Genomic DNA, 25,595 nt, shown 5'->3' on the forward strand with positions numbered 1-25,595 from the left:
TTCACTGGTGGCGGTGTCTGTGTCTCATGTACTGCCCCAGTGGAGTCCAGAATCATACGTGCAGATCTGAAAATAAGTTTGCCTTGGAACTGAGCTACACCTGGAGATAACGTGGTCCCTTTCTCATGTTATTCTTGTTTCGCTTCCGTTAAGCACAAAACTGAAGATGAATTTCCATCTTGATTGTCATTGGCCAACGGTTGCGCTTTGCTAGAAACGTCTTAAGCAGGTGGGGGAATGTCAATGCAAGAAGGTGATCAGCGAGGCATCTTGAGCATTTGCCCAGATTCAATCGTCTTACCAGACTACAACCAACCGTGATTGGTTGAAATCTTTTAAACAGCTTGTTGTCACAGCAGCCGCGCTAGCACTCCGTCAAGCGGTTGCCATGGCCATTTTTGGCTTAGTTGCGATAAGCCCAAACGTTTTTCTTTTAATTAAACCTAAACTGAAATACAGGCCTTAGAATCGCACGCCGCGAATAAACAACGTTTGAAAATAAACACACGACTTCCACACTGCCCATTCTACTCAAGAGAGAGAAGAGAGCGGCCGAGAAACCGACGCAAAGTAGGCGAGGACCAATCGGGAGACGCAACTCGCCATTTGCAATTGAGTACTCAGGACTTTACAATTTCATACCATATTATAATCAGCATTTTTTTCCCCATGAGAAACACATCCATGAAATCTGAGATTTCTTCTAATAGCGAGGTTATTTAGCTCCCACTGACCAACGGGTGAGCCAGAGAGAAACACAAAAAATAAATTACCGCCCGACTCCATCTGTTATGCCCGCCGCCGATTTGAGAAGCAACGGCAGCTCTTGCCAGTAGAACCGAGAACGTGGAGATCTCTCCGTCTCTCTTAGTCTAAATTGATCATCTCCCTCCAGTTTCACACTGTGTTGGCACATTTCTGATGGAGATTAGAAAAAACGCACGCAGGCGGGAAAAACTCGGGCTTGTGACAGACCGTTGACAGGTTTATTTTTGTTTGCCTACGCAGAAGAAATTGCTAATAGTACCAAAAAGTAATGATAGTAATAATGAGTTTGTCAGTAATTCTAATGCAGTTAAAGTGTTGTTAGGTGGGTTTTTTTGTGTTTTTTTATTATTGTTGTTTTGTACCTGTTTGACATTCATAAATAAATAAATAAATAAATAAATAAATAATGGTAATTAATTAGAGGAAGTGACCACAGAGGACCAAAACATAGAATAGAATTGAACATCTTTATTAATCCCACATTGTGGAAATGTGTATTACAGCAACAGTATAGTGCAAAGAGAAGGACAATTATATTAATTAAAAAGAAATAAAGAAATAAAATAATAATAAATACATAAAATATTTATAGAGTAAGAGTAACATTGGGTGTTTTCCATCTTAATCAAGACATACAGATGTCCCTTACTATTGTTTAGTTGTTGTGCTAGATAAAGCAGCAAATTACCGTCATTTTCTACCTACTGGTGTGTCAACCATTGCAGAAACAAAGTGATTTTGGTCATTAGCGCTGGTGTTCATTGAGGGCAGCTGGGGCATGAATGTCACAATGGATGGTGGTCTAATGAATTTGCAAAGGACTGTGTGTGTGTGTGGGGGGGGGGGGGGGTGTGTGTGTCTGTGAGAACATCACCAAAACGGGGAAAAAAACAAACAAAAAAAACGTAGCACGCATCCATCAAATGGATATAGCCAATTATGTTTTATAAAATTACCCTTTGCCTCTGTTCACATCATTAACTATGAGTGCAAATGCAAATCCGGTGCACAATCTGCCGCCGTAAAACAAACTACTCGCGGGCGTCGTTGGTACCGAACCAACCGGCGAGCCACTAGCCGCCGGGTTGCTGCTTCCGTGGGAAACGTCGGGTGCTTGTTGTTCAGAGGTGGTGCTCGCCTTCGTTAAGCCTTTTCATATCTGCTTTGTGGCGAAAGCGTGTTTATATATGCTTCTGTTGTTTTTGCCGTCTGTTGCGCACATGGGAGGCGTCGGTTACGCAATTCGGGGAAAGTTAGTAGAGGGTTGGGAGCACACAGTCTGCCCTTAAACAAACACGTGGTTATATATAGAGAGATGTATTGCGCTCGTCTTGTCAAGGGGCCGAGGAGAGAGCGGATGGATCTGGACCGAAATGAACTGAAAAATCAAAAATGACATTAAAACACGGAAGTTGGGTTTTCAGGGTAGTTTTACCGATATTTGTCCGTATTGTTAAAGATGAGAAGGGATTTTTGGCACCAAACTTTCTTATTTATCCTCCATCATCACAAAATAACTTTTGTCTCCTGTGTGTGTCCTCCAGTATTGGCAGCGTGAACTAGGGATGTTAACAATTAATCGATTATTGATTAATTGTCGATTAAAAATGTAACCGATTAAATTAAATTAGTCGCAATTAATTTAACATTTTTTACACAGGTAGTTCATATCATAACAGTGTAGTGGCAGGAATGAGCAATTCACCTGTCGATACTGTGATGGTCATAATATACCTAAAACAAGTTACTATTAAACAATTCAACTTTTTTTTTAAAAAGTTAGAAGTCAATTTAAAGTCAGAGGATAAATGTTTCGGGTGTTTTTAGTGTTCTCTAATGTAAAAATGGGTCACACTGGACCCTCAGCATCATTTAGGGGTTAAATAATAATGTGTTCCTTACACATTTTTCATTGTGAAATTTAGGTTCTCGGCAAAACCCGCCGCTGATCAATTATTCGTTAATCGATCGATAAGGTCAACCAACTGACGATTAATGAATGAATCAATCATTAGCATGCCTAGTGTGAACAGTCAATGCAAATCATTTGTGGTTTGCCACAGTGCTCAACTGACAAGGCCAACATTTAAGCATCAATTTCTTGTTTGACCCAACAAAACACAGACAAGAAACAAAACTGTTGAATTTCAATCAGTCTTCAATGAATTTAGATGGGGGGGGGGGGGGGGGGGGGGTAGCCTGCCGTCTGTTTTCTTCGGTGAATGAAGTCTGCACTCTATTAAGTCTGCAGTCTACGAGTCAATTAAAGTGGAAAATTTAAATAAAAAGCGACAACAAACAAAAGGTTTGCAAACGGTAGAAGGCTTCGGGCCTTTTCCCGCCCTTCTTTCCTTGCGAGGAACTCGTCACGACCGGATCAATGAGCCAGATTTGGAAAACCGATTGATTCATCCGTCCGTTCCGCTCTGGTTGGGGAGCTGCGGCGGCGTTTTCATCGATTACCTGGCTGCTGTCACCGCGTCGCAATTAAAATGAGCTTACGTGGCACAAAAAGATCAATACAAGTAAATTGATTGACAATTGACTGCATTTCTCTTCACCCCCTTCCACCCCAAGTTTATAGATGCAAAAGCATTTTTTTTTTTTACATTTCAGAACAACTATTTCTTTTCTCTTTAACTTTCACACTTGATCCAGTCGCAGCAAGCTTCACACCAGCGGCGTAAAATCACCGAGCAAAGCCACAGGTGTGGTATTTCTCCGATCGATCGTCATTCTTTTGAAAGCTTTTCAGCTCGTGGGGACGCGTCAAAACCCCAGCTCCAACTGGCCTTGTTAATGCTTCCAACTGAGGCCAACTTAAAATTTCATAGTCCATTAGAATATTTTCTGGGTCTTTGTGAACCCAAGTGACAAAGTCACAATTTCAGTGGAATTATATTATAATATCCCTGTTGCAGAAAATCGTTTCACCAGCTGAGATCGCTCTAAATGGAAAACTCAAACGGCATGAGCTCAAAAAAAAAAAAAAAAAAAAAAAACCACTGCTGTGCATTATTCATTTTTTAAAAACTCAATTTTAAGGCAATAAAAATCCTAATGGCGGCGTGTAATGACTCTTTACTCTTCGCTAAGTACGAGCTGGCAGGAACGGCGCAGAATCTGAATCAGGGATTCCATTATATTCCGCCTTGCAAATAAACCCCGCACCGCCTCGTTTGAAGCTTTCTCCCGAAGCCTAAAAACTTGCAACACCTTCCGAGGCCTCCTTGATGTCAGGAACACAACAGTCCTCACCCACTCAGATGTATATTTATCTCGTCTCGTTCTGTTCCGCTGCACTCAGGCCCCCCCTGACATCGGGTCGAGTGTCTTACGGCAGGCAGCGTCTCTGCAGTTACCTAATGGCTTTGTAGTCCGGGAAGAACACAGGGCCCATTTAATTACGCCGCTCTGAACGGGGCGCTGCGATCTAGGGATGGACGATATGGACTAAAAGTTTTATCACAATAATTTCTGGCATTTATTGCGATAAGGATAAAAAATATATAACAATTCAACTCCATGTTTTGGGATTTTTTTTTTTGAAACTGCATATTTTTGAAACCGCACTCGGAAAAAAAAAAACGCGTTTACACGGATACGCCGGAATCGATGTAGTACCTATGCCCGGCCTGGTGTGGCGCCGCAAGTTTATTCCCTGAAGGCAGAAGAAGAACGCCAGAAGCGCGCCGTGTTTAAAGAAGCAGCGGCTCGCTAAAAACAAGCGCCACAGAGAACGGAAAGAGAGATCGCTCTCGAAAAGACCTTCTTGCATGGATGCGTCTGCTAAGATTGACTCGGAGTCGTGCCAGTAAAAGGTCGCTAACATTTTTGCGTTTCCTGCCTCAACATCCCGGTCCGCCGACCCCAAAAGAAAATGAATTAAAAAAGTAAAACGGGACGTTTCCGTGGCGTTTCTTTTCACTTTGCACACGATCCACGATGGATCCTCGAGCACGGTGGCTACGCTATCAGCCCCGTGCTCGTTACTGTGCGACACACACGAGCTGCCGGCCGCCAGCGGCAAGTGCGTTGCGCGCGCAATTACGTCGTCAACACGAGTTTATCGTTATTACCGCGAGATGACATATTCTTACCGCGGTAAAGAAAAAAAAAAAAAAAAAATGTTGACGATGTATCGCAAACGCCGCTCCGCTCTCAACCTTCTGGGAAGAGAGCCGCCGGTCACAGGGCCACCAAGGTAGTTGCGAAGTTTTCGGCCGGATGGAACAAAAAAATCGGAGCCGGCAAGCTCGACACCTTGGATACAGAAAGAAAAGGTGACGCAATCCCCGCAACAATAGGCAATCTATTATGGCAGATCGAACCCGTACGGAGGGGGTGGGGGGGATAAAAGGCCCATTTCTGTGTCAGATTCCTGATAGCACGGCTACCTTAATTGGCCGGGGAGGGGGGGGAAAAAAAAAAAAAAAAAGAGAGAGACTCTTGAAAGCATCGCCTCCCACATACAATTAAGTATCCTCGAGAGAGCGGCAGCCTCTTGCTGTACGGCATGACTAATCTGACAATGTGGGCAAAACACGGGGCGAGTCAAACAACTCACAGGAGAACCGTTGGCATTCACGCTACGGGAGAGGAGACACTCTGACTCCGTAATGGCGTGAGAGAGAAAAAAAAAAAAGGAAACAAAACAGAATCAAACGCGGCTTCTGCGCCGATCTGAGGCTCCCAAAGTCCAACGAAAAAAAAACGTGTTTTTTTTTTTTTTTTTTTAAAAAGGGCTTTTCTGAATCAGCCCGTGACCGCCGCCGAGCACGTTGAGTCATTTAGAGCAAATAGACGGCCGAGTGTTTTAACGCTGCATAATTGTTGAATCAATATTTCGAGGCGACATTGATTCGTCATTGATTCCCAATTTCTTGTCGTATCAGAGGGATCTTCTGGTTGGTTTTGTTTGCTACGTATCTTTTTTCAAGCGGTACTTTTGACCATGTGTGTGTTGCGACTCCTCCGAAGCAGAAAGGGCGTGGCGGCTAAACCTTTTGCTCGCCGTCGCAAACCGTGTGTTATTGACCAGGTAGCATACCTGTTGCCAAAATATCCCCCGGGTGTGCCAAAAAAAAAACAAAAAAACAACAACCCTCTGTGGCTAAATCAAAACAGAAAAGCTGAGGGCCGTGCCACAAAAAAAAAAACAAAAAAAAAAAAAACAAAGGACGGAGAAACAACTGTGACTGAGGCGTGCGTGTCAAAAAACGGAACAGGCTTGATTATCTCAGCTCCATTTAGCATTTGGAAATGATAATAATATCCCTCTAAAATGAATTATTTTATTAAAGTTTTTTTTTTTTAAGTTTTATACACAGCTCCTCAGGATAAAATACACAATTCTTCGTATCTTCTCATGTTTCCCAAATTGGCCTGTGAAATATGTATCCTGTATATGATTTTAAACTGGTTACACTCTCCATCTGACATGTCCGGTTAATATTGCTCAGTTCATCTGTGCTGCCGAAACTGACAACTTGGCGCCTTGATAATTGAAAAAAAAAAAACCTTTATAATTTGGTTGCTTGAATGCTAATATTGCCCCAATGGAGATAATGAACCATTTTCTGTGGTGTATATTGTGATACATTTTGACGGTGAGCGACGGATAAACAAAAACATGCCAGGAAAAATAATTGCCTCAACTTTGGGGTTATTAAGAATTAGCGCTTCAAAAAGCTTACGTTCCAAAAATGTGGAACGTCACCAGCGCTCTGCAGAGCAGAGCACCCACACGCAGTTTAATGATCGCCTTCGCCTGCCAGCTATTGGCGGCTTTGTCCGAGCGCTGGGGAGCTGTGCTGTGTGTGCTTCCGTGAGATAAACGAAGCACATGTTGCAAGAAGAGGAAGGACACTAGAAAGAAGCACAGGAATACTTCACAATGTGGCCACACTGTGGGTCGGGGCTAATATGCAGAAATGGGCAGCAGTTGGAATGAATGAATGAATGAATGAATGAATGAATGAATGAATTGTATTATTGTGCCATGTCCAAATAGGACTCATGTCTTTCGGGATTGTAAGACGCCACAAAAACTGTAATAAACGATACAATTAACTTCCTGTAGATGACGCCGCAATTCACCGTGAGGTTGGCACATAAATAAAGGAGTAAACAAGAACTGCAGCAGGGACTTAAAACCCCAGACTCATTCATCTGAGACAGGCAAATTGTCTACATACTTTCGCAGTTCTACCGTCACGGAAATATTCGCAGCTTTCCGCCCACCGCGGATAAATAGGCATCCGGGCAGAAGTCATGATAAAAGGGACAACGCAACGTGCACAAGTCGGCGCTCCACAAAGCGGTTGGGCTTTGCAAGAACGCAAAAGAATCTTTTGACAGGATGCCTCACTTTAGGTGGAAAAATAAATGGCTGCGAAACCAGGGACGAGACCACGCAGACACGCACAGCGCTGACAAGCCAACGAGGGGAAATGAGAACTTGGGCTGCAGCTACGCGACAGCAGCGTCCTCGCACAGCAATCAAAGACAACAGACACTTTCTTAACCAATTAGGACACAGACACACAAAAATCTGAGAAAAAAAAAAGTCTCATTAGCCTGAGTGGAATGTGAGCTGAAGCAAAGATCTCTGCCGCGGTAAGAGCGCAACGTAAAAGACAAATCAATAAAGTTAACCGATTCAAATTTGCAGAGGAAACCAAACGCTGGTGTCTGTCACCCAGTGCGGCTGGGCTGAGCAGGACCTTACCTGCGGCGGCCAGCAGGACGTCGAAGTCCGTCCCTCTGACGGTGGGCGTGTCGTCATCGCACTCCACCTTCTCCGAGTCCTGGTAACGATCCCAGTTGGACTCCAGCTTCCTCCTGGAGAACATCCTCGCGTCCTCTCCTTCCTCGGGGACATTCTCCTCTTCGTCACCACGCTGAAGGGACGACAGGGAGAACAGAACGGAGCAATGAGATCTTTGTCATTTACGCTAAAAAAAAAAAAGTCACACGCAGTAAAACTAATGTCTCACACATCCATCTTATTTTTAATAGGGAAATGCGACGTCATCGGCCTCACGATATCATCGGCCGAAAATATCGGTATTGGGGAAAAAAATATTATAAAAATATGACTTTTTTTGAAATCATGCCAAAGAACGAAATCCTCGAATTTCCTGGTATCACTATTACTGCGCTTGATGACGCAGAGTTTAGAAGAGTGGTTTCAGTGGTGGCTGGCTGCTAACAAAATAGCTTGTTTGTAACCGACGTTTATTTTTTAATTTGGAAAACCTTGAAGTTGTTACATTTATCATTATCGGTTGATATCGGTATCGGAAATTAGGAGTTGGACAATATCGGGATATCGGACATCGGTATCCCGATATCACATCACTAATTATTAATAGTATTAGTAGCAATAAGGAACGAATGATGGTCCAAATTGTCCTGTTGCAATGGGGGAATAAATTAATGAAATACTTAAATAGTTTTAATGGGATGGCAAAGAGAAGGATAAAATAGCCTCTGCAGACAAGGAAGGACATCTGTCATCAAGAAGTAGGAACTTTGGGAAAGAAGTTAAAATAAAAAGAGGGGGGGGGGGGGTTTGTTCCCTGAGGCCTTTAGCGTTAAATCAAGTTTGCACCTCAGTGATTTATTTAATTTCATGGAGCTGCAAAACTTAATATCTCCAAAATTATCAAGATGAAAAGACCCCCCTCAAACAAAGAACCTGCCTTTTCATCAATGATTAAAAAATTCCCACAATGACCACCGTATCTCAGCCTTGGAAAATGAATTAAAACTATTAACAAGGAAATCAATCAACGGAATTCAAAAAGTTTCGGATTATGTAGGTATTTATTAATTTGCAGGGCATTAAAAGAATTTTAATTTAAAATAGTGAAAATTAATTAATTACAGAAGAGGATATTCACATTTGAAAAATAAATAAAATTAACGATGGCATCATTAAAATGCTAGCAGCAGACGCTCAGTAACAATATGCACAACAAAACACCACAATTGGAGCAAGAACTGTTTTTTTATTTCATTTCCAAATCTCTCCGAGGGCTATTCAGATGATTTTGAAAAGAGAAAACTTTTTTTTTTTTTAATATTATTTTCATTCATGAATCATAGCTGAACTTGCCAACGGAGTGAAGGTGAATGTCACATCAGATGGCAAAAAAACAACGTGAAAACACAACAACTAAGAGCCTATTATTTTTTTGCCCCTCTGTATTGTGAGACAGCCAAAGGCTAAAATAAGATGTCAAACAGACTGTGACACGTTTGATGTGCCAGAGAGACAGCGCTGTTATTTTTCTACCATGCTCACAAGCATACAAAAATCATCAAAGACCCCGTGGCAGGGTTCGTGCACCAAGTGAGCTCTTCGTGATTGCAATCAGTGACTCCCTAGATTTTCTTTCCCGTTTAATTGTAGACACCGTGCCGAGAACAAACACCGGCACAACATGAGGTTCACGTAGTCGTTTGCAAGGTGCGGGTCATTATGGCAATTAACTCGTTGGCTTTCCTGTTGAGTTTTTTTTTTATATACATAAAAAATAATTAAAAAAAAATAAAATCTGATTGAGTTTTAAAAGGAGGCGATTTAGAACTAAGCAAACTAACTAAGCCGAATGGAAGGGGAGGGCTTGTTGCGAATATTACGAGTGTGAGCACTGACGTCCGGCTTCCCTAGTGACGCATGTATTTATTTATTTTAAACTAGAGTGAAATTGAGTGTGCCACAGCATAGCATGGCAGCGCCTTGATGCAGCTTGTGAGTGTGAGAGCCAATTATCGTGCCCTCTCACCCGGTGATGGAACTCCGCAGCATGGGCGCCTCCTCCGCGTCCACGGCCGTGGTAGTGATCTCTTTTGCCGCGGCCACGGTGATGGCCTCCCCTGCCTCGTCCCCGCCGTTCACCCTCAGAACCGCCGCCTTCCTTGCCACCTCGTTCCCCCCTTTTCCAGCTTCCTCCTCTGCCTCTGCTCAGTCTACCTTCCATGCCGCTGTGTTGTGGTCGGACCGTTTAGACTGTGACACCTCACTCCCGTGCTGTGTTTCACTGAATCATGCCCTGCTACAACAATGTGTTTAATGGTTCCGGGGTACGCCAGAAAGCGAAATCGTGTCAAATTTTCGTTCGTCGGTTCGTTCGTCTGTTTGTACTTCATTAAACGTTTGGTTCAAAACTCAAATAGAAAAATCCAACACAATCAACAAAAAGTTATAAATTTTGTTGAAAGAAACAAAAATTTCATTTTATACTGGAAATAAGAGTAGTAACGAACATGTCATAATATTTTAGAATATATAAATTAATTGTATAATATATTCTTAATTAATAGGGATGATTTGAAAAAATAATATTTGAAGAAATTGAAATGAAATTAATGCATTTCTTATTTTTAAGGCTTTGCAAAGTTTTGAAAAAAATATATAATTTCTTGTCTGTGATGTGAGTGAGGTTTTTTTTTCTGCAACAGCTATCAGCAAAGACCCATCCTAGCTTGCTTATGATTGGGTTAGGAGGTCAGATAAGCAAGAAGTAGTGGCCAATCAGAAGAACATCTTCAAAATGAACATATAGATAAATATTTGGCTCCACTCGTTCTCTGTTCTAAATGCTTAAACTTACTTGAACTGTAATTTCTATATTATTATTAAACTTGGTAAAAGCAAGCAGGAATTGAAACCAAAACATGTTTTGGAAAAACATTGTCTGTGTAAACACTTTAAAAACATTGATGTATTAACTTAATGTTAATGATGTGAATGACCTCTCTCTTTCTTTTTTTTTTTATTAACATTTCAGGAATCAACATAATGGAGCTGAAATTCGACACCCCTGTCTGAGCTGTCAGCGGCAACACACAACAAAGCACCATGGGTGTTGATCCTCCAAATGGCACTTTTGCCAACACAACCAACGTCCAGGCTGCCCCATTCAATCTCTGGGAGACTATAGCCATCGCTACGGTGTCAGGCATTGTCAGTTTGATAACTATTGTTGGCAACGTCCTGGTGTTGCTGTCCTTCAAAGTCAACAGCCAGCTGAAGACTGTGAACAACTACTACCTACTGAGTTTGGCTTTTGCTGACCTCATTATCGGAGTCTTGTCCATGAACCTGTACACCATGTACATCCTGATGGGTTACTGGCCTTTGGGGAACCTTGCATGTGATCTCTGGCTGGCAGTGGATTATGTAGCCAGCAATGCTTCTGTAATGAACCTGCTTGTCATCAGCTTTGACAGGTTCTTCTCCATCACACGGCCACTTACTTACAGAGCTAAAAGGACTCCAAAGAGAGCGGCTATCATGATAGGTCTTGCATGGCTGGTATCGTTTGTCCTGTGGGCGCCGCCAATTTTGTGCTGGCAGTATTTTGTGGGAGAGCGAACAGTGCTTCCAGACCAGTGCCAAATTCAGTTTTTAACAGAGCCTGTGATCACATTTGGGACGGCTATCGCAGCTTTCTACATCCCCGTATCCGTCATGACAATCCTTTACTGCAGGATCTACAGGGAGACACAGAAACGGACCAAAGACCTGGCAGAACTGCAGGGTCTTGCCCCAGAAACTGTTCTAGAGGGAACCAAACCGCAGAAGACGATCATCCACTCTTGCTTTCATTTCACCAGAGAGACCCGAGAACAGAGTCAGGCCTCCTGGTCCTCCTCAAATCAGAGCAACGCCACCAAAACCACCACTAGGTCCGACGACGCGTGGGTGAAGGCAGACCAAATCACTTCCTTCAACAGCTACACGTCGTCCGACGAAGAGGACCAGCACTTGTCCATGGACACCCCACAGGGGTCTTTCAAAGAGCAAGGCGGCGAAGTAAAGCAAAGTAATAAAAACGGTCAGGTGGCTGAACACCCAGAGGATCGGTACGCGTCCAATCCCCAGAAGAAGAGAAGCAAAAAGCGCATCTCGTACAAGTTCAGACCGGGCTCCAAAAAAAACAGCAATCCCTCGACGCCGCCTCCGCCGCCGCCGCCGCCGTGCCCGCCCAAGGCAGAGCCGCCCGCCAAGAACGCCTCGCCCTCCTCCACCGCCTCGAAACCCCTGGATCCCGCCCTGAAGAATCAGATCACCAAGAGGAAGCGGAACGTGCTGGTCAAGGAGAAGAAGGCGGCGCAGACCCTCAGCGCCATCCTCCTGGCCTTCATCCTCACGTGGACGCCGTACAACATCATGGTGCTGATCTCCACCTTCTGCGCCGAGTGCATCCCCACGTCCCTGTGGCACCTGGGCTACTGGCTGTGCTACGTCAACAGCACCATCAACCCCATGTGCTATGCCCTCTGCAACAAGACCTTCCAAAAGACGTTCCGCATGCTGCTGCTCTGCCAGTGGAGGAGGAGGCGGAGAGGCAAGGACAAGCTGTACTGGTGCGGGCCCAACCAGAACGTCAACAACAAAGTGACTTGAAGGTGCCACTGCAGCAGCATCTCCGTTTGAGCTCTTCTGTGAACTTTCTCGACGTGTACAGTAGTCAGCGGTCATTTTCAGCATGCGGTGTTGCGTGGATTCTTTTTTCTTTTTTTTCGGTGTACAATACGTTGGTGGAAAAAAAAAATGTCCCCAGCATTTAAACAGCAGTTACAAATAAGTAAAAAAAAAAAAAAAAAAATCATTGGAAAATGGGCACATTCTCTTCCATTTGGCCAAAAATGGCTTCAGACTTTCACTGGAAGGACAACCCCATTAACTTTACACTGTCATAGTATTGATCATCACTTACAAAAAAGGATGTACTGAACCTTTTGGACTGTGGGATGAGCTACTCAGTTTCTAACGTATACAGTGTCTATTGATATAACAGTCTATGTTTAGTAGGGTAAAAATGTGGAACAAGAGACATTTCGTAATCATCCTCTTTGATCTGTGACAGTTGCATGTCCACACGAAGCCTCAGCTCCTCACATCAGATTGGCAGCCGCAACAAAGAATTCCAGCAGGTCCTTGTACAGTCGGCTTTCAAATGTTCTGAATCATCCAGGTAACAATAGTCGGCAAGGTGAATCCAACACGAGATGACTCTACTTGCTCCACTTTGATTCAATTTGCCCAAAAATAAAATTGTGGGACACGCTGAATAACAAAACTCACACACCAAGATGTACTTATATAAGGGATATTGGTCATGTAACATTTCCCTGTTCATGCTGGTGGTAAACTGACTTCCTTCCATATTATGACTCCAATGTTGGATAGGGACAACAATCATTTGTAATGCCATACATTTCAGAATGGTGGGAATTTTCACCCCATACTAGGTAAGGAATGGGCTTGAGGTGGCTCCTCATCTCACAGCGAGTCTATACAGCATGTTCTAGATTTCTCCATCACCACTGTTGTGTCATTAGTTTCTGTGGCTTACGACTCATTCAACCTACTGTCTATGGAATGTGGGACGATGATCTATACGTCATAAAAAAAAATCTTTGGGGTCATAGTATGGAGAACGTGAGAGAATGGAGAATGCTGAGCTAGATAAACTAGTGACATTGAACGCATGGGTAAATGGGTACAGACTATAACCCTGCCATATAAACCTCATATTATCCTTTAGAAAAAAAAAAAAAATATTGTTCACTTGCACTGTATATACAGGTAATGCATAAGATTCCACATTTTACATACTTTACACAATGTATTATAAAGACCCATGTTTCAATGATTTTTAATCCCGACAACAGTTGAAGGTGTGAGTGTCTCGTTTTAGTCTCGGCTCTTGGGTTCCGAGTTTGATCTTGTGTTGAAGTGAAGGGCTTACCTGCGTCGCGTCTGTGCATTTACAGCTGGGTTTGTTTCCGAGTTGTGACGAAAAGCGAACCGTCGGGCACGCAACAATCAGACCCTCAATGGACGAGTGACGCCGATGTAAACTATCTCACTTCCGTGTCTTAACGATGATGTGACGTTGAGTGTTGACAACCTGAAGAACTCTGCGCCTTTTGTGCAGCTCAGAGGCAAAAGTGATTTGTGATTGGATCTGTGCTCTTTTTTTTTGTTTGTTTGTCGGTGCAATTTTTAAGTGTGTGTGCGCGCACGCGCGCGTGTGTACTGTCATGAACAGTATGATACAGAGTCAAAGAGTTATCATTCTTTTCAATGTTTTCAGTATTGAGTATTGAATCTTTTTTTAGTTCATATTTCCCAAGTGAGAAAAAGAACCCTGATTTGAAGTCATTGTAAATACTGATGTGCCATAATTCAGGGTTTCTTTGCCCTCAACAAATCACAGAGAAACATAGCGTTTTGAAAAAAAAAAAATATATATATATATATATATGGTGAATTGCCATTTCACAGCATGATCAATAAATAGAAAACATAGTAGTGACAAGATTAACACGCTGTATCTGCTAAGTGTTATTAGACGCCATTGTGGTTCATTCTTCTTAGACCTGTGTCCTGCAACGGCAGACATTTTGGAACCTTCACTGCCATGATAGAATGTTGTTCATTTTACAGCGCATCTTGAGCCAACGTACCTGACAGATGTTAAAAAAAAAAGATGCTTTTTGAATGTTGTTTTCGTGTGTGAAGTACTCGGCATTTAGGACACCTTTGTCAATTACCAATGAAACGAGAAGAATCAATCGATGTGGCGCGTTAGATTCTAAGCTGCGGTAAGTACCACGCCGAGACACTCTGCTGTTTAAAGGCAAACTTTCGAGCAAGAGAGAAAAAAAAAAAACCCTGCAGTTCAGCAGACAGGCAAAATGATAGAAGCCCCCCCCCCAGTGTTCTCTAGCAACAAGGCTCTTCTGTCAGAAAACATGTCCTGTTAAAGGTCACGAGCGTGTGTAGAGTCAGCCTCGTGGTTCAGTGGCTTGTATTACTTGACCCGGTCTCATTGTTTTGGCCACATTTTGACAAGATTTTGGCAACACTGTCAACAATCACTTCAGTGTTTTTTGGACAACAGCATAACATTTTAAATGATATGTGAAAAAAAAACAAAAAAAAAAACACAGTTGGTAAGGCCGAGGAAAGTGTCCTGGTTTGGATAAGAAAGATATTTTTCCACTGTTTACATTCTTTACCGTACCGTTTCGGGGAAAGAGCCTTCACTTCTCGTGACGGATTACACTCTTCAGATGTGTTTTTTTTTTTTCCTTCTTAAATAAATTTGATTGCACGTTAATACATATCCAGTTTTGGAGACGTTTTTGGACACCTTGTGCACTCGTGACGTACTGTATTGCGCTACGAATCCGTCTCGAGCCTCTCTCTACGTGCAGTCACCAACATTTAGCCACATGCTACGCGCGCAACTGTTCAGTCCAGCTCAGAGGTGGGTGTTTGAACAAGGTGACGTTTGCTGCACATCCAAAGAACAAGAACGACAACAAACATTGTTTTAATTTGGTCTTATTAACGACAACAAAATAAATTTCCTTTTTGTTTGTGTGACTCTGACGCAGCCAGAAGTTTTTCCACACACAAACACACTCTGGCAAATATATTGAATGTCAATATATATATATATATTGGGATTGAGTAAAAATGTTAAGGGTGACTTTATTCCCCCTTTATCTCCTTTATTGTCCTTCTGCCCAGTTAATAAAATGTTTTTGTGTTAAGAACATGCAGTGGTCTTGAAATGTACAGTATAAATAAATATATAGAGAGGTTTTAAACCAATGTGTAAATCAATTATTTGTTAAAATGCCTTCAATATTTGGGTCATGCCAGTTCGGAGTATCTGTTCTTCCAGTCTCACCCTCTGTGCATAGACGAGGAGGGGCGGGGGCAGAGCGCTCCGGGTCCGCAGCTTGCAGGGAGCAAGGATTGCAGCGAAAAATTTGAATTACGTCAGTATCGGCGATATGTCCCAATTCCATATCGCGTCGAAAAATATATCGATATATGGCCCAGCTCTACGAAGATAGCCGTCATGTAACGTGGCAAATGGATGTGAACAAATTCAGAACGAAGCCCGATTTGGGTTTTGACGAGGAGCCTAAGAGGTAAAAGTGACACAGACTCCAAGCGTGATGATTTTGACATATACTTTACTGTTTGCTTTATTCAACGTAAAACCAGTCACACTCTTGAGATCTTTCAAGTAACTGCTGAGCTTTAACATCATTTGAACTGACAATGGCAACCATCTCAGGCACATAATGTACAGATACTCGATTCTGTCCATACAGTACTTTACATAGTAGTTCAAAAGTGAGAAAGGCCAGCTGTTTGCTGTTTAAAAAAAAAAAAAAAATTAGACGGTCTGATATAAACACAGTCATTATATACACCATTGAATTTCTTTAGCTAGGCTTTTTTCTTCTTTTTTTTTTTAAATAAGAATTACTCAATCTTAAAATTTAATTCAGCTTCATTCACAGTCATTATTATTATTACTGAAATTGAGAAAAAGAGAAAATCTCTGTATATATGCTCTCTTTCAGGTAGAGTTAGCAGCAGCGGAGAAACGCACACTAGAAAGTCAGCACGGGAAAAGACGGAGGAGTCGTGGAGCCACATGTTGATAGTTCAAAGCAAATGAAAAATGAACAGCCGTTGCGGGGTTTGAAGGGATGGTTCGACATTTTGGCAAAAGTGAACTTTCCCATTAGCGCTGTAATCAGATGAGTGGGCACAGTCCCTTTAATTAGCACTGCCTGTTGTTTGTTGAGAGGGCAGAGGTGCAGGTCTCCCTCCCTCAGAGTTAACTCAACCCTGCACTGGAATAATAACGCAACCTTTTAGAATACATGTGTAAACTATGATTAACAAAGAGGGTAAACACACCTCACATCTCCGTCCCCCCAGAACTCACGACAACAGGCACTCATAATTAGAAGGAATGTACCCAACTCATGCGACTATGGCGATTATGGCAACGGGCGAATTTGCTAAAATGTTGAAATATCCCTTAAAGAAAATTCAGTGCAGTGGTAATATTTTTTTTTCCCATCAGCATATTAGAAAAACAAGATGTGCTCAAAACATCTATCTGTAAAGAAAACTGTACAGTAGGAGAGAGAGAGAGAGAAACATGACGTTTTAAAATCTTGCTTCGATGTTGCAACTCAAGCGGTGAGGCGGACTGATGGCGGCGCGGCGTGAGCTACTACCTCCGCTTGACCGCGGGCCGCGTGCCCTTGCTGCTGCCGCCCGCCTTGCTGGAGGAGCCCTTGGAGCCGGAGAAGAACTTTGTGACCAGCTCGGAGACGTCGGGAAGCTCGGGGTTGGGGCTCAGCATGTTCATGGACTGCTCGATTTCCTGAAAGGACAAGCGGGACAAGTGTAATAGCTGTGGAATTGGGGAGTTATATTGAAAACTACAGGAGAGACAAAAGAAATCTTAGTCAAAAAGTAGAGTATTTTATTGCTTAAATTAATTTATCAAACATAAGTTGTAGGAGTACATATTAAACAGAAATAACTAAGTAATTGTTCAGATTATTTCTCTATAGGAAATTAGTGTCCATAAAAAAAAAGAAAAGGGATTGCCTACTTTTCTCATCTCTGGGTCATTGGTGTTGACCACCTTGGGGAGCAGGACGATGATCAGCAGAGGCAACACCATCATCATAACCTGCAGGAGCAACAGATAGGTTCATTTAAACAAGTGAGCTTTCCAAAAAAAAGAAAATATTATCTATGCGCAGCAGCATTTTCATGGCAAAGTCAATTGGGAATTAATTAAATCAAGATGGTCCGTTTTATTTTATTTATTTATTTTACCATTGGGTTCATGAGGAAGTCTGTCCAGCCCCAGGTTTCTCTCTTCAGGAAGTAACTGTGGGGGCCAGAGGACCTGATCTGAAGCGGATACGGCTGGCGAATCACCTCCGAAGTCTTAATGTGGTTGACAAGACGTGCCCTGCAAAGAGTCAAGTGAGGTGTGAATTGCATTGATGCATTGAAACGTAGCCTTCGATTGCGTCCCTTTTAATTTATCCTTTCTCAAACGGACTCAGTCTTACCTCATTTTGCCCTTTGAGGTGATATCAACACGTACTGCTTCAAATCTGTAATTAGGACTGATGATTTCCACCACGTACGACCCTGAGGGCACGTCATTCACGGCAAAGCTGCCATCAGTCCTGGGATAAGACAGATAGACAATAGAAAGGAAATGTGATTTAATAACATTAGCTTGCATTTAACATGACGTCTCACTGAAACACAAAATTTATTTACACTATAGCTTTATTAAAAAAAAAAAAAAAAAAAAAGGCTAACGCCGACGCTGCTAATGTAAAACTCAAAATTACCGTACAACCACATATAATGTATAATTCAATGATATAAAATGTGTTGTGTGCTGTTTGGTAATTATACACATAAAAGACGTCACAGTCTATCCGCACATTGGCGACTGAAACAGAAAACAACTGCTGTATTTTGTGGCCAAGGTTTGTTTTGAATACAATGCTAACGTCAGTTAGCAATGATGTGCGACAAAGCATCTTCCTGAGCTCTAAGGTTAGTTGTCACTTTAAACGTTCGTCGTCAGATAAGTAATACAATAACTACGTCGTGGCCCCGGTTGGCATAAAGACCATCATTGGTCAATTAGGTGTAAATTAGCCAGGACACCCCAAAGATACCATATTCTGTTAGGGGCTTGCTGTGAAGTAGCATGTCAGGCTGCTACTGCAGCTAGCTGGCTAGGCTAACGCTTAAAAGCCTAGCTAACAGGCTAACTTGACACCAGACACACAAGTAACCGTTTCTCACCTGAGAAATCCCACGTATTCTTCGCCTTCGACCAAGACCCTGGCCGCGGACACCCAGTCTTGGGTTTTTACCCCCGGAACTATCGCTCTGCCCTCGATTTTGAAGCGATCCCCGTTCGGCTGGGTCGACACACCTGCACCAGGCCCCGTTTCCATGTCAGTGAAACACCAAGAAACGACAAACGCAGCCTGCATGAAAACCCACAAAAGCGGTATCCTTTCTCTTTGCAGCATCTTGTCGTTCTTTGTCAAATTACACTTTGGTCAAGCTTAACCGAAATAAACGAGTACTCGTTAGCAAGCGGATCGTACGAGCGGAAGACTCGAACCATCAGCTGTCTCTGCGGAAACTGACGTCACAGAAAACTTTATTGCACGAACGGAAATGGACAATTCCCAGTTTTACTTGATATAGGATTCCATTTGCTCCACGACTCTATGCGTTTACTTTGTTTGACGGGTCGTTTAAAAGGTTCCACACGATTACTACTAAACATAAAAAACAAACAAAAACAACCTTTAACCTTTAACCAGGTTTAATAGGTGTCATTAAGATTAATTATTAATTGAGAATATTGTTGAATTGAGACCTGGCCAAGACAAACAAGACAGCAACAACCTTGTAACTGAAGACTAAATATGCTAATTTTCAGAGTTCTATCGAGTTTATAGTTTCTTGTGATGCTGCATCACTGGAGTGCAAGATGATGAAAAAAACTGAATACGAGTATAATGTGGCATCTTAGGTGCAGAAAGTCATGAGATTTCATTATGAAAAGACAGGAGCAGAATGGGTTTTTCCCCCAAGGAAAACTCATAATGCATCAGTTATCTTTCACCTTTCATCAGTTAGGACAATGTAGAGGTGTTTAAGTCATTGCCAAGACACGTGTGTATGCTGGTGTCGGTAAACATCCTGCTCCACCCAGCACAACACACATGTGCAGCTCCAGTAATGTACGGGAAAAATCTGGGTTTGCAAGCCTATTTGACTGAAAGGTAGATTCCAGGGACTTGAACCAGCAACCTTCGCTCTACGACACTACCTTTACCACTGCTGACACCATTTCCCAGTGCATGAGCGCCTAACTGTCGTACGTTTTTGGTGCACATACAATGGAGGGATAAAAGAGCAATTGATGATTTTTAGCAAATTTATTTAAAAGATGATTAAAATAAATCACTTGTTTTCAACATTTTACAGTCAAATGCCAAATGAAGAGGCAAAAGTAAAAAATAAACAGGTCTAATAATTTAAGACTTGCTGACACAAGTTCATGATTCCAACGGACCTGGGCCCACATACATCAAAACGGTGGAGCAATTCATAACAACCACAAGTGCATTTGCATTCAATGGCAAAGAGTGTCGTAGCGAGAGACAAAGAGCTTGGCACTTCATAGAGCGACATAACACCCAAGTCTCGTGGAGGTCCACTAAGTTTGCCCCTTCACAAATTGGTCCACTTCAATGTGAAGCAGTCGCGTGCAGTGTTTCTTTCTGCAGACGAGAGAGGAGAGCGGAGGGTCCCCCCCAGCCCCCCCACCCGTCCTCCTCACGAGTCTCGAGCTCCGGCCGACGGAGGCGTCTGAATTTCCGAGTTCAGTCCCCTCGGTGAGGTTTTGAGTTTGAGCGTCCTCGGGCAAACGCGCCCCTTGCTTCCGTCGTCTTATTATCGGTCCGAGACGCGGACGTGGCCGGAAGTAGTGGTCGCATCCTCGCGGCGCCGCGCCCGAGCCGTGTCAGGGCAGCTGTGACAGGGAAGTCTGGATTGCCTGAAACGAAGAGACGAGGAAAGTTAGCAGACGAGCGCGGTCAAACAATGACATTTTTTATTTACCCCACCAGGTGGGTGCATTGAATCTCCTTCAACTGATTAGGCAGTGTAGCTCCTTAAAAGCTTTCACAGGATTGAAGCAGCGTGAAGACAAACGCAAATAAAGAGATGCAAGCCTTGTTTTTACAGGATGGGAGTGGTCGGTGCAGTCCGCACCCAAAACCAACACAGGGTGGCAAAGAAAGGGACGGAGCACCTGTGTGTTCATTCTGAAATACTGAGAGGCCGCTCTCAACTAAAATCAACAGCGCTACAAATGGTAAACGCACTTCGACGCGGTTCAGTTTGGGCAAGCGGGTCTACCAGTGACCCGTGGCTCCAGCTGTCCCAACTGTCTTTAAAGGTGGGAGTTCCCAATTTCGGACACAGGACCTCATTTCCAGCTTCGCCAGTGTGCGCGTCAGGCATCGGCGGTGACAGTTTCAACTCATTTAGTGCAGTGCTCCAGTTTAGCAGAGTTTGCTGGTGCTAGGCCAGCAACTTTTATTTATTTTATTTTTTTTGCTGGCCTGCCAATAATCAAAAAAAAAAAAAAAAAACTCTCACCCATTCCACAGCGCACCAGAGGCAAATAAATTATAACTATTGTAAATGTCTGTGTTGATATAATAATGTTATGGCAGTGCATTCTGAGGGACTAGTTTGGCAGCAGCAACATAGTTATACTTCCTATGGTCGGGCTACGGCCACTACGGCAACGGTGGACTAACATCATCTGGACGACGGGCCTTTTTTTTTTATTGACCTGCTTTCATTTCTAACGTGACATATTTATAACTATTTTGCCTATCATACATTTCAAGACCACTGCATAAAGGTCTGGATAGCATTGTTTTCATTGGCGGATTGGCAGGAGCCGTTGACTTGAGCTAGCCCCGCACAAGCAAACTCTGCTAAACTGAGAGGACTGAATGAAATTTGCTGAAACGGTCTCCACTGATAATTAGCACACTGGCTAACCCAGGAATCAGGGCCTATTTCCAAAGTTCCAAACCATGCCTTTAGTTGTCCTTGGGCAAGGCACTGAATCCTAAATTTGTCCCAATGGGCCTGGAAGCGCCTGACTTGGCAGCAGTCACCCACTGGCGCGTGCGTGCGTGTGTGTGTGTCTTTCCAAAGCCACACTCACCTTGGCAAGTTCTCCTGTAGATCCTGGGAGCAAACATATATGGGCTCCTTCCTTCCACAAGTCCTTTAGCCGCTGCTTCATTACTTCAATATTCCTGGAAAATACACAACGTTGACATTTAAACATGTGGGAGAAAGTTGCCAACCACGAAAACCCCTCCAGATAAACCCCTCCCCCTCCGAACTGTAGGGACCTGCACCCATTACGTTTACAGCTCTTATCTAAAGAAGGCGTGAGATTGTTTTTTTTCCCCCCTCGACGTGCCATTTCAAATACATAAAAATGATGTTTGCACTTCAGTTTGCTATTGGTCCACGACATTTTACGGGAACGCACTGCACACTGCATGAAAGCCGCAGAGTTCACCTGTCTTCTGAGCGACTGTCCCGCAGTCTTTTCTCTTTCTTGGAAAGTTCTGGCCACCATTTCTTAATGATGGTTTGAACCCAGTGTAAACCCACCATCACATGTCTGTAAAAAAAAAAAGAAGAAAAAAAAAAGGGCAAATTTTTCAATATCAGCCTGTTGAAAGTGTCATATGAAAATCATTTTCTCACACGGGAAAACAGCTGCTCGGACATTTAAGAACAAGAAGTTCTACAGTTTAATCAGATCAGGCGAAATATCCGAGAACAGAGTCTCTCAGAAAGCGGCACATTCTAGACAGCAGCGCACGCACGCATGCAACGCAGCGTATAGGACGAGAACGAGTTTCCTCAGGTGGTTTTCTGTGATTTCATTAAGTTCTAAAGCAAAAAAAAGAAAAAGAAAAAAAGAGAAATTAAGCGCTTATAAATGAAACTTTTTTTTGTAATATTTCTTTTGTTATCAAGACCTGCATCAGAAGAATGAGAGCAACGGAAATATGCATCAAAGGTGTTTTGTTTACATTAGGTTGTTGAGACTGCGCGACATCAATGGTAAAACAATGGCCAGTCTTCAAGTAATGCTTTAAAATTGCTGAACGTATATTTAAGCTCAAGCAGCAGCAATTAAAGCGGTCAATAAGCAACAGACAAACTGTCTGCCTTGAGACAATGATGGGACCTTTTCATGCGACAGTCATGTCAAGTCTTTTAACAACACTCACTGACACTTACTCTTCATATTTGCTGGCAAGAATCACTTTCACCTGGGGAATGAGGTCAACACAGCAGCCAAGTGACAATCCTGGTGCTTCAGTTTGAAGGCTGAGAGCAGGAAAAAAACAAACACAACATCAAGACATGGCTGTGAGTTTCAGCACCACGAAAAGCAACAGTTAGTTTCGGTCCGGTTGCGACAAACGCGAATCACGTGGCTCTTCCCATTGACGCCGGATCTCCCTCGCACAGAGCATTCAGACTGAGGCGTTATATCATATCTCTACGCACCAGGTCGCACAGTGTTCACCGTGCCACCCCGCACCCTTCCTGTCGACGCCTGCTCACTGCGACTTCGTTCAAGAAGCGGAAGCCTTTCTCCGACTCTGCGTTTTTCAACCTTTTTTTGAGCCACGGCACATTTTTTTAAACTGGAAAAATCCCAACCAAAGATATTGTAAAATTATTTTTTCTTTTTTTGCCTCATATACTAGTATAACTAATGAGAATACTGTTAAATGCACACAAAGCTGCTATCCTGGGAGGAATCGAGGGATGAAACTCGGCTCAGATTCCCTTTAAATCGCAGTCACTCCACAACTGAATGTTAGTATTATTATTATTTTTTTCGACCACTTAAGTGAAATTGCATTTTAATTATTCACCTGCCATGATCCCACAGTAACCTAGTGTGTTGCGGTACTACTCATTAGTCCTGAGAAAACACTAAAAAAAGCCCCATTAACTGATTTTACGTCACAGATATTTGTTAAAAATGTGCTTTTGAGAGATTTCCTCTTCTATTGTGGTACATTTGACTGCTGAAACTCACTCATTCGTTAAGACAGGAAGGCAGTCGAGAAGAACCCCGGAGTCTTGAATTCTAATAAAAGAAAAAAAAAACAGAACGTCAAAAATTAAATCCAGCCACACACACGTGTGAAACGACACCGGCGGGCTATAATCGCCGCTTACCTTGTAAGGTAGGCCACAAATTCACTGGCATTCCTTCGCCATAGGGTCTGCGCTACTTTTAATCGTAGATTTCTCCCAAAGAGGACGTGAGTCAAAGCTTCGTGGTCCCTTGACAGCTGCCAAAATGCACAGAGAGGGGGGGGGGATAGATACCTCGCGTCAAATAGCAATGTAGACTCAATTTTAAAAAAAGAAGAAGAAAAAAATAAAGATTTTTTTCCACAACCACAGACGGCAGTTTTGCGGCGCGACTCGCACCTCGGTAAAGTCGCTGTACTTGGAGCCGGCCTCGGCCATTTTTGAGGCGCCGCAGTTGCCCCGCACTTCGCCGGAGCACGTCAGCTCATTCTCTTTGTTGGCCATGCCGCGGTCATGGGCACGGCCTACATCTGTGGTTCGGCGGCGCGACCTGGATCCCGCCTCCGACGCTGGACAGCCCTTCCTTTTGAAAGATGTCGATCGTCTCGCTTTGCCCGGACTGTTTGCGCTGTAGTGGACTTGAAACCTGTGTCGAGGCGACGAGAAAAAAGGGTTCAGTTCGGCGGTCTCGGATGCAAAGCCTCACAAAAAAACGAAAACGTAACGGCGATGGTAACAATGTTGATGGGAAGGTGTCGTGACGACCCCCGTGTCTGTGAGGAATAGTCTACGGGGCACGGATGGCGAGTGAGCACACTTTTTTTTTTTTTTTTTTAATTCTTTGTTGCATCCCACACATAAACATTTCTTTTTTTATTTAGGACACTCACCTTTCTTTATCTAAATCTTCCTTATTTCTAACATCCACCTAAAAACAGAGGATAAGGGATAAGGCCACCACTACGTTCTCTTCTACAAACACTGCTTCAGTTCCACAGAAAAGCACACACAGGAGTCACTGGGGATGGGGGTGGGGATGGGGGTGGGGGGTTGGGGGATTCTGATCGCTGAACAATTATTTCACGTTGACTTTGATTGACATCGCACCTGCTTCATGTTCTGTTCAGCAGTAGGGCGGGCACAGCAGGATCGCAGCAGAGAGCCATTTGGGTCGGTTCTGGCTGGCCGGCGTTTAAAGTCTTCCTGCGAGGAGAGGCGCGAGCCAGTCCATGCCTATCGGCTGCTTTCACAGGGATCCCTGTTGAAATAAGCGAAACAAATGACATACGACCTATAGTAAATACTACAGGACGACGGGCAAGACCCACGGCCACTTTTATGGTACAAGTTCCAAGGTGTAATATTATAAGCTGTGGGGGGGCAAACGCTTGTCGTCAGCAGTGTTGACGTTCAATAACACAGGCGTGTGTTTGTATGAGAGAGAGAGAGAGAGCGATAAACAAAAACACTAGATTTGAATAGGAAAAGGCGTTGGCTGCGGCGATACCTGACATTAGCTAGGTAAGCGGCAAAAAAAGAAAAGTCACTGGAAGTGACCAAAAAAGTTCACGCTACTCGTTGACGTCTATCAACAAATGCCGCAATCGATGTTAGGAGCCTTACAGAAGTGCACGACCGTTCCACGGCGAGCCCAAAGTGTTCTGGCTAGCTCACAACTACCGCTAGCCTTATCAGTTAGCTCGTAGCTCAACTATTAAGTACACACGAAGACGTTGAAGTAACTAGCGTCATATGGGCCGCTGTTAGCCACATAGCTACTTTCCACTCAGGACACAATATGGCTTAATTAATACCATTGCGCAGTTTTACGGTGACGTTTTGAACAAATTACGTCAATACCGACCTATTCATTTGTGCTGTGCCATAAGGTCTCTTCCGGCGTGAAATTCCGAAACGTGAAAAACAGGTTAAACTCAGCAGCAACTCTTCTCTGTGTGTGCAAGCTTGCTAGCGTCCCACGACTTCACCATTCAAATGAATACACCGCCGGTGCGTGACTGGGGATTGTGGGATTGATTGCGGGGAGGAAACGACAGGAGTTGTTTTTTAGCGACGCCTGGTGGAAATTGCGAAACGTGTTAAATCCCACTGCGCAGTGGCGCCCCCCGGTGGCGTGTTACTGTATTTCATTCCTTCGTTTCAAAGAGAAAGAGACCCTTCAAGGCCATTTCGTGTTATTGCTGATAAAAGAAAAACGACCAAATGCTGCAGACGCGCAAACCGTGGGAAT

The 25,595-nt window shown here is 43.4% G+C and overlaps 4 protein-coding genes across 4 annotated transcripts in view; 1 reads left to right on the top strand and 3 right to left on the bottom strand.

The window, feature by feature from the left end:
* aven (apoptosis, caspase activation inhibitor) overlaps positions 1 to 9,829 on the bottom strand; it is a 36,615-nt gene extending 26,786 nt beyond the window's left edge. The window contains exons 1-2 of the mRNA XM_076037458.1: positions 9,564 to 9,829; positions 7,499 to 7,670 (exon numbers count right to left, since the gene is read on the bottom strand). Coding sequence (XP_075893573.1) covers positions 7,499 to 7,670; positions 9,564 to 9,758 — 367 coding nt within the window. The 5' untranslated portion in view covers positions 9,759 to 9,829. The remainder of the gene's footprint in view (positions 1 to 7,498; positions 7,671 to 9,563) is intronic.
* A 744-nt stretch (positions 9,830 to 10,573) lies between these two features.
* chrm5b (cholinergic receptor, muscarinic 5b) lies at positions 10,574 to 12,722 on the top strand. The gene has a single exon (XM_076037766.1). The coding sequence runs from the start codon at positions 10,640 to 10,642 to the stop codon at positions 12,188 to 12,190; it is 1,551 nt and encodes a 516-aa protein (XP_075893881.1). The 5' UTR covers positions 10,574 to 10,639; the 3' UTR covers positions 12,191 to 12,722.
* Positions 12,723 to 15,769: 3,047 nt separating this feature from the next.
* Positions 15,770 to 18,827, bottom strand: emc7b (ER membrane protein complex subunit 7b). The gene is made up of 5 exons (XM_076037616.1): positions 18,464 to 18,827; positions 17,707 to 17,826; positions 17,465 to 17,603; positions 17,235 to 17,315; positions 15,770 to 17,000 (listed from the first exon to the last, which is right to left on the bottom strand). Exons 1-5 carry the CDS (start codon positions 18,694 to 18,696, stop codon positions 16,848 to 16,850), a joined length of 726 nt encoding a protein of 241 aa, XP_075893731.1. The 5' UTR covers positions 18,697 to 18,827; the 3' UTR covers positions 15,770 to 16,847.
* Positions 18,828 to 19,602: 775 nt separating this feature from the next.
* On the bottom strand, positions 19,603 to 25,383 carry katnbl1 (katanin p80 subunit B-like 1). Its single transcript, XM_076037692.1, has 10 exons — positions 25,209 to 25,383; positions 24,452 to 24,602; positions 24,235 to 24,272; positions 23,744 to 23,990; positions 23,486 to 23,601; positions 23,343 to 23,393; positions 22,529 to 22,618; positions 21,795 to 21,899; positions 21,429 to 21,522; positions 19,603 to 20,237 (listed from the first exon to the last, which is right to left on the bottom strand). The coding sequence occupies exons 2-10, from the start codon at positions 24,458 to 24,460 to the stop codon at positions 20,205 to 20,207; spliced, it is 783 nt and encodes a 260-aa protein (XP_075893807.1). The 5' UTR covers positions 24,461 to 24,602; positions 25,209 to 25,383; the 3' UTR covers positions 19,603 to 20,204.
* Positions 25,384 to 25,595: the final 212 nt, after the last annotated feature.

Source organism: Nelusetta ayraudi, unplaced genomic scaffold, assembly GCF_046127955.1.
Source record: "Nelusetta ayraudi isolate G7.1 ecotype Tasmania unplaced genomic scaffold, CSIRO-AGI_Nayr_v1 ptg000052l, whole genome shotgun sequence".
Lineage (NCBI taxonomy): Eukaryota > Metazoa > Chordata > Actinopteri > Tetraodontiformes > Monacanthidae > Nelusetta > Nelusetta ayraudi.

Bases quoted from the DNA above. Each gene is read 5' to 3' on its own strand.
- chrm5b (XM_076037766.1), top strand. From the start codon at position 10,640: ATGGGTGTTGATCCTCCAAATGGCACTTTTGCCAACACAACCAACGTC.
- katnbl1 (XM_076037692.1), bottom strand. The intron at 23,991-24,234 runs GTGAGTGTCCTA...GCCTCGACACAG, and splicing joins GAAGATTTAGATAAAGAAAG to GTTTCAAGTCCACTACAGCG. The intron at 21,523-21,794 runs GTGAACTCTGCG...TGTATTTTCCAG, and splicing joins GACAGTCGCTCAGAAGACAG to GAATATTGAAGTAATGAAGC.
- emc7b (XM_076037616.1), bottom strand. From the start codon at position 18,696: ATGCTGCAAAGAGAAAGGATACCGCTTTTGTGGGTTTTCATGCAGGCT. The intron at 17,604-17,706 runs GTAAGACTGAGT...GACTCTTTGCAG, and splicing joins ACCTCAAAGGGCAAAATGAG to GGCACGTCTTGTCAACCACA. The intron at 17,001-17,234 runs GTAGGCAATCCC...TTGTCCTTTCAG, and splicing joins ATGACCCAGAGATGAGAAAA to GAAATCGAGCAGTCCATGAA.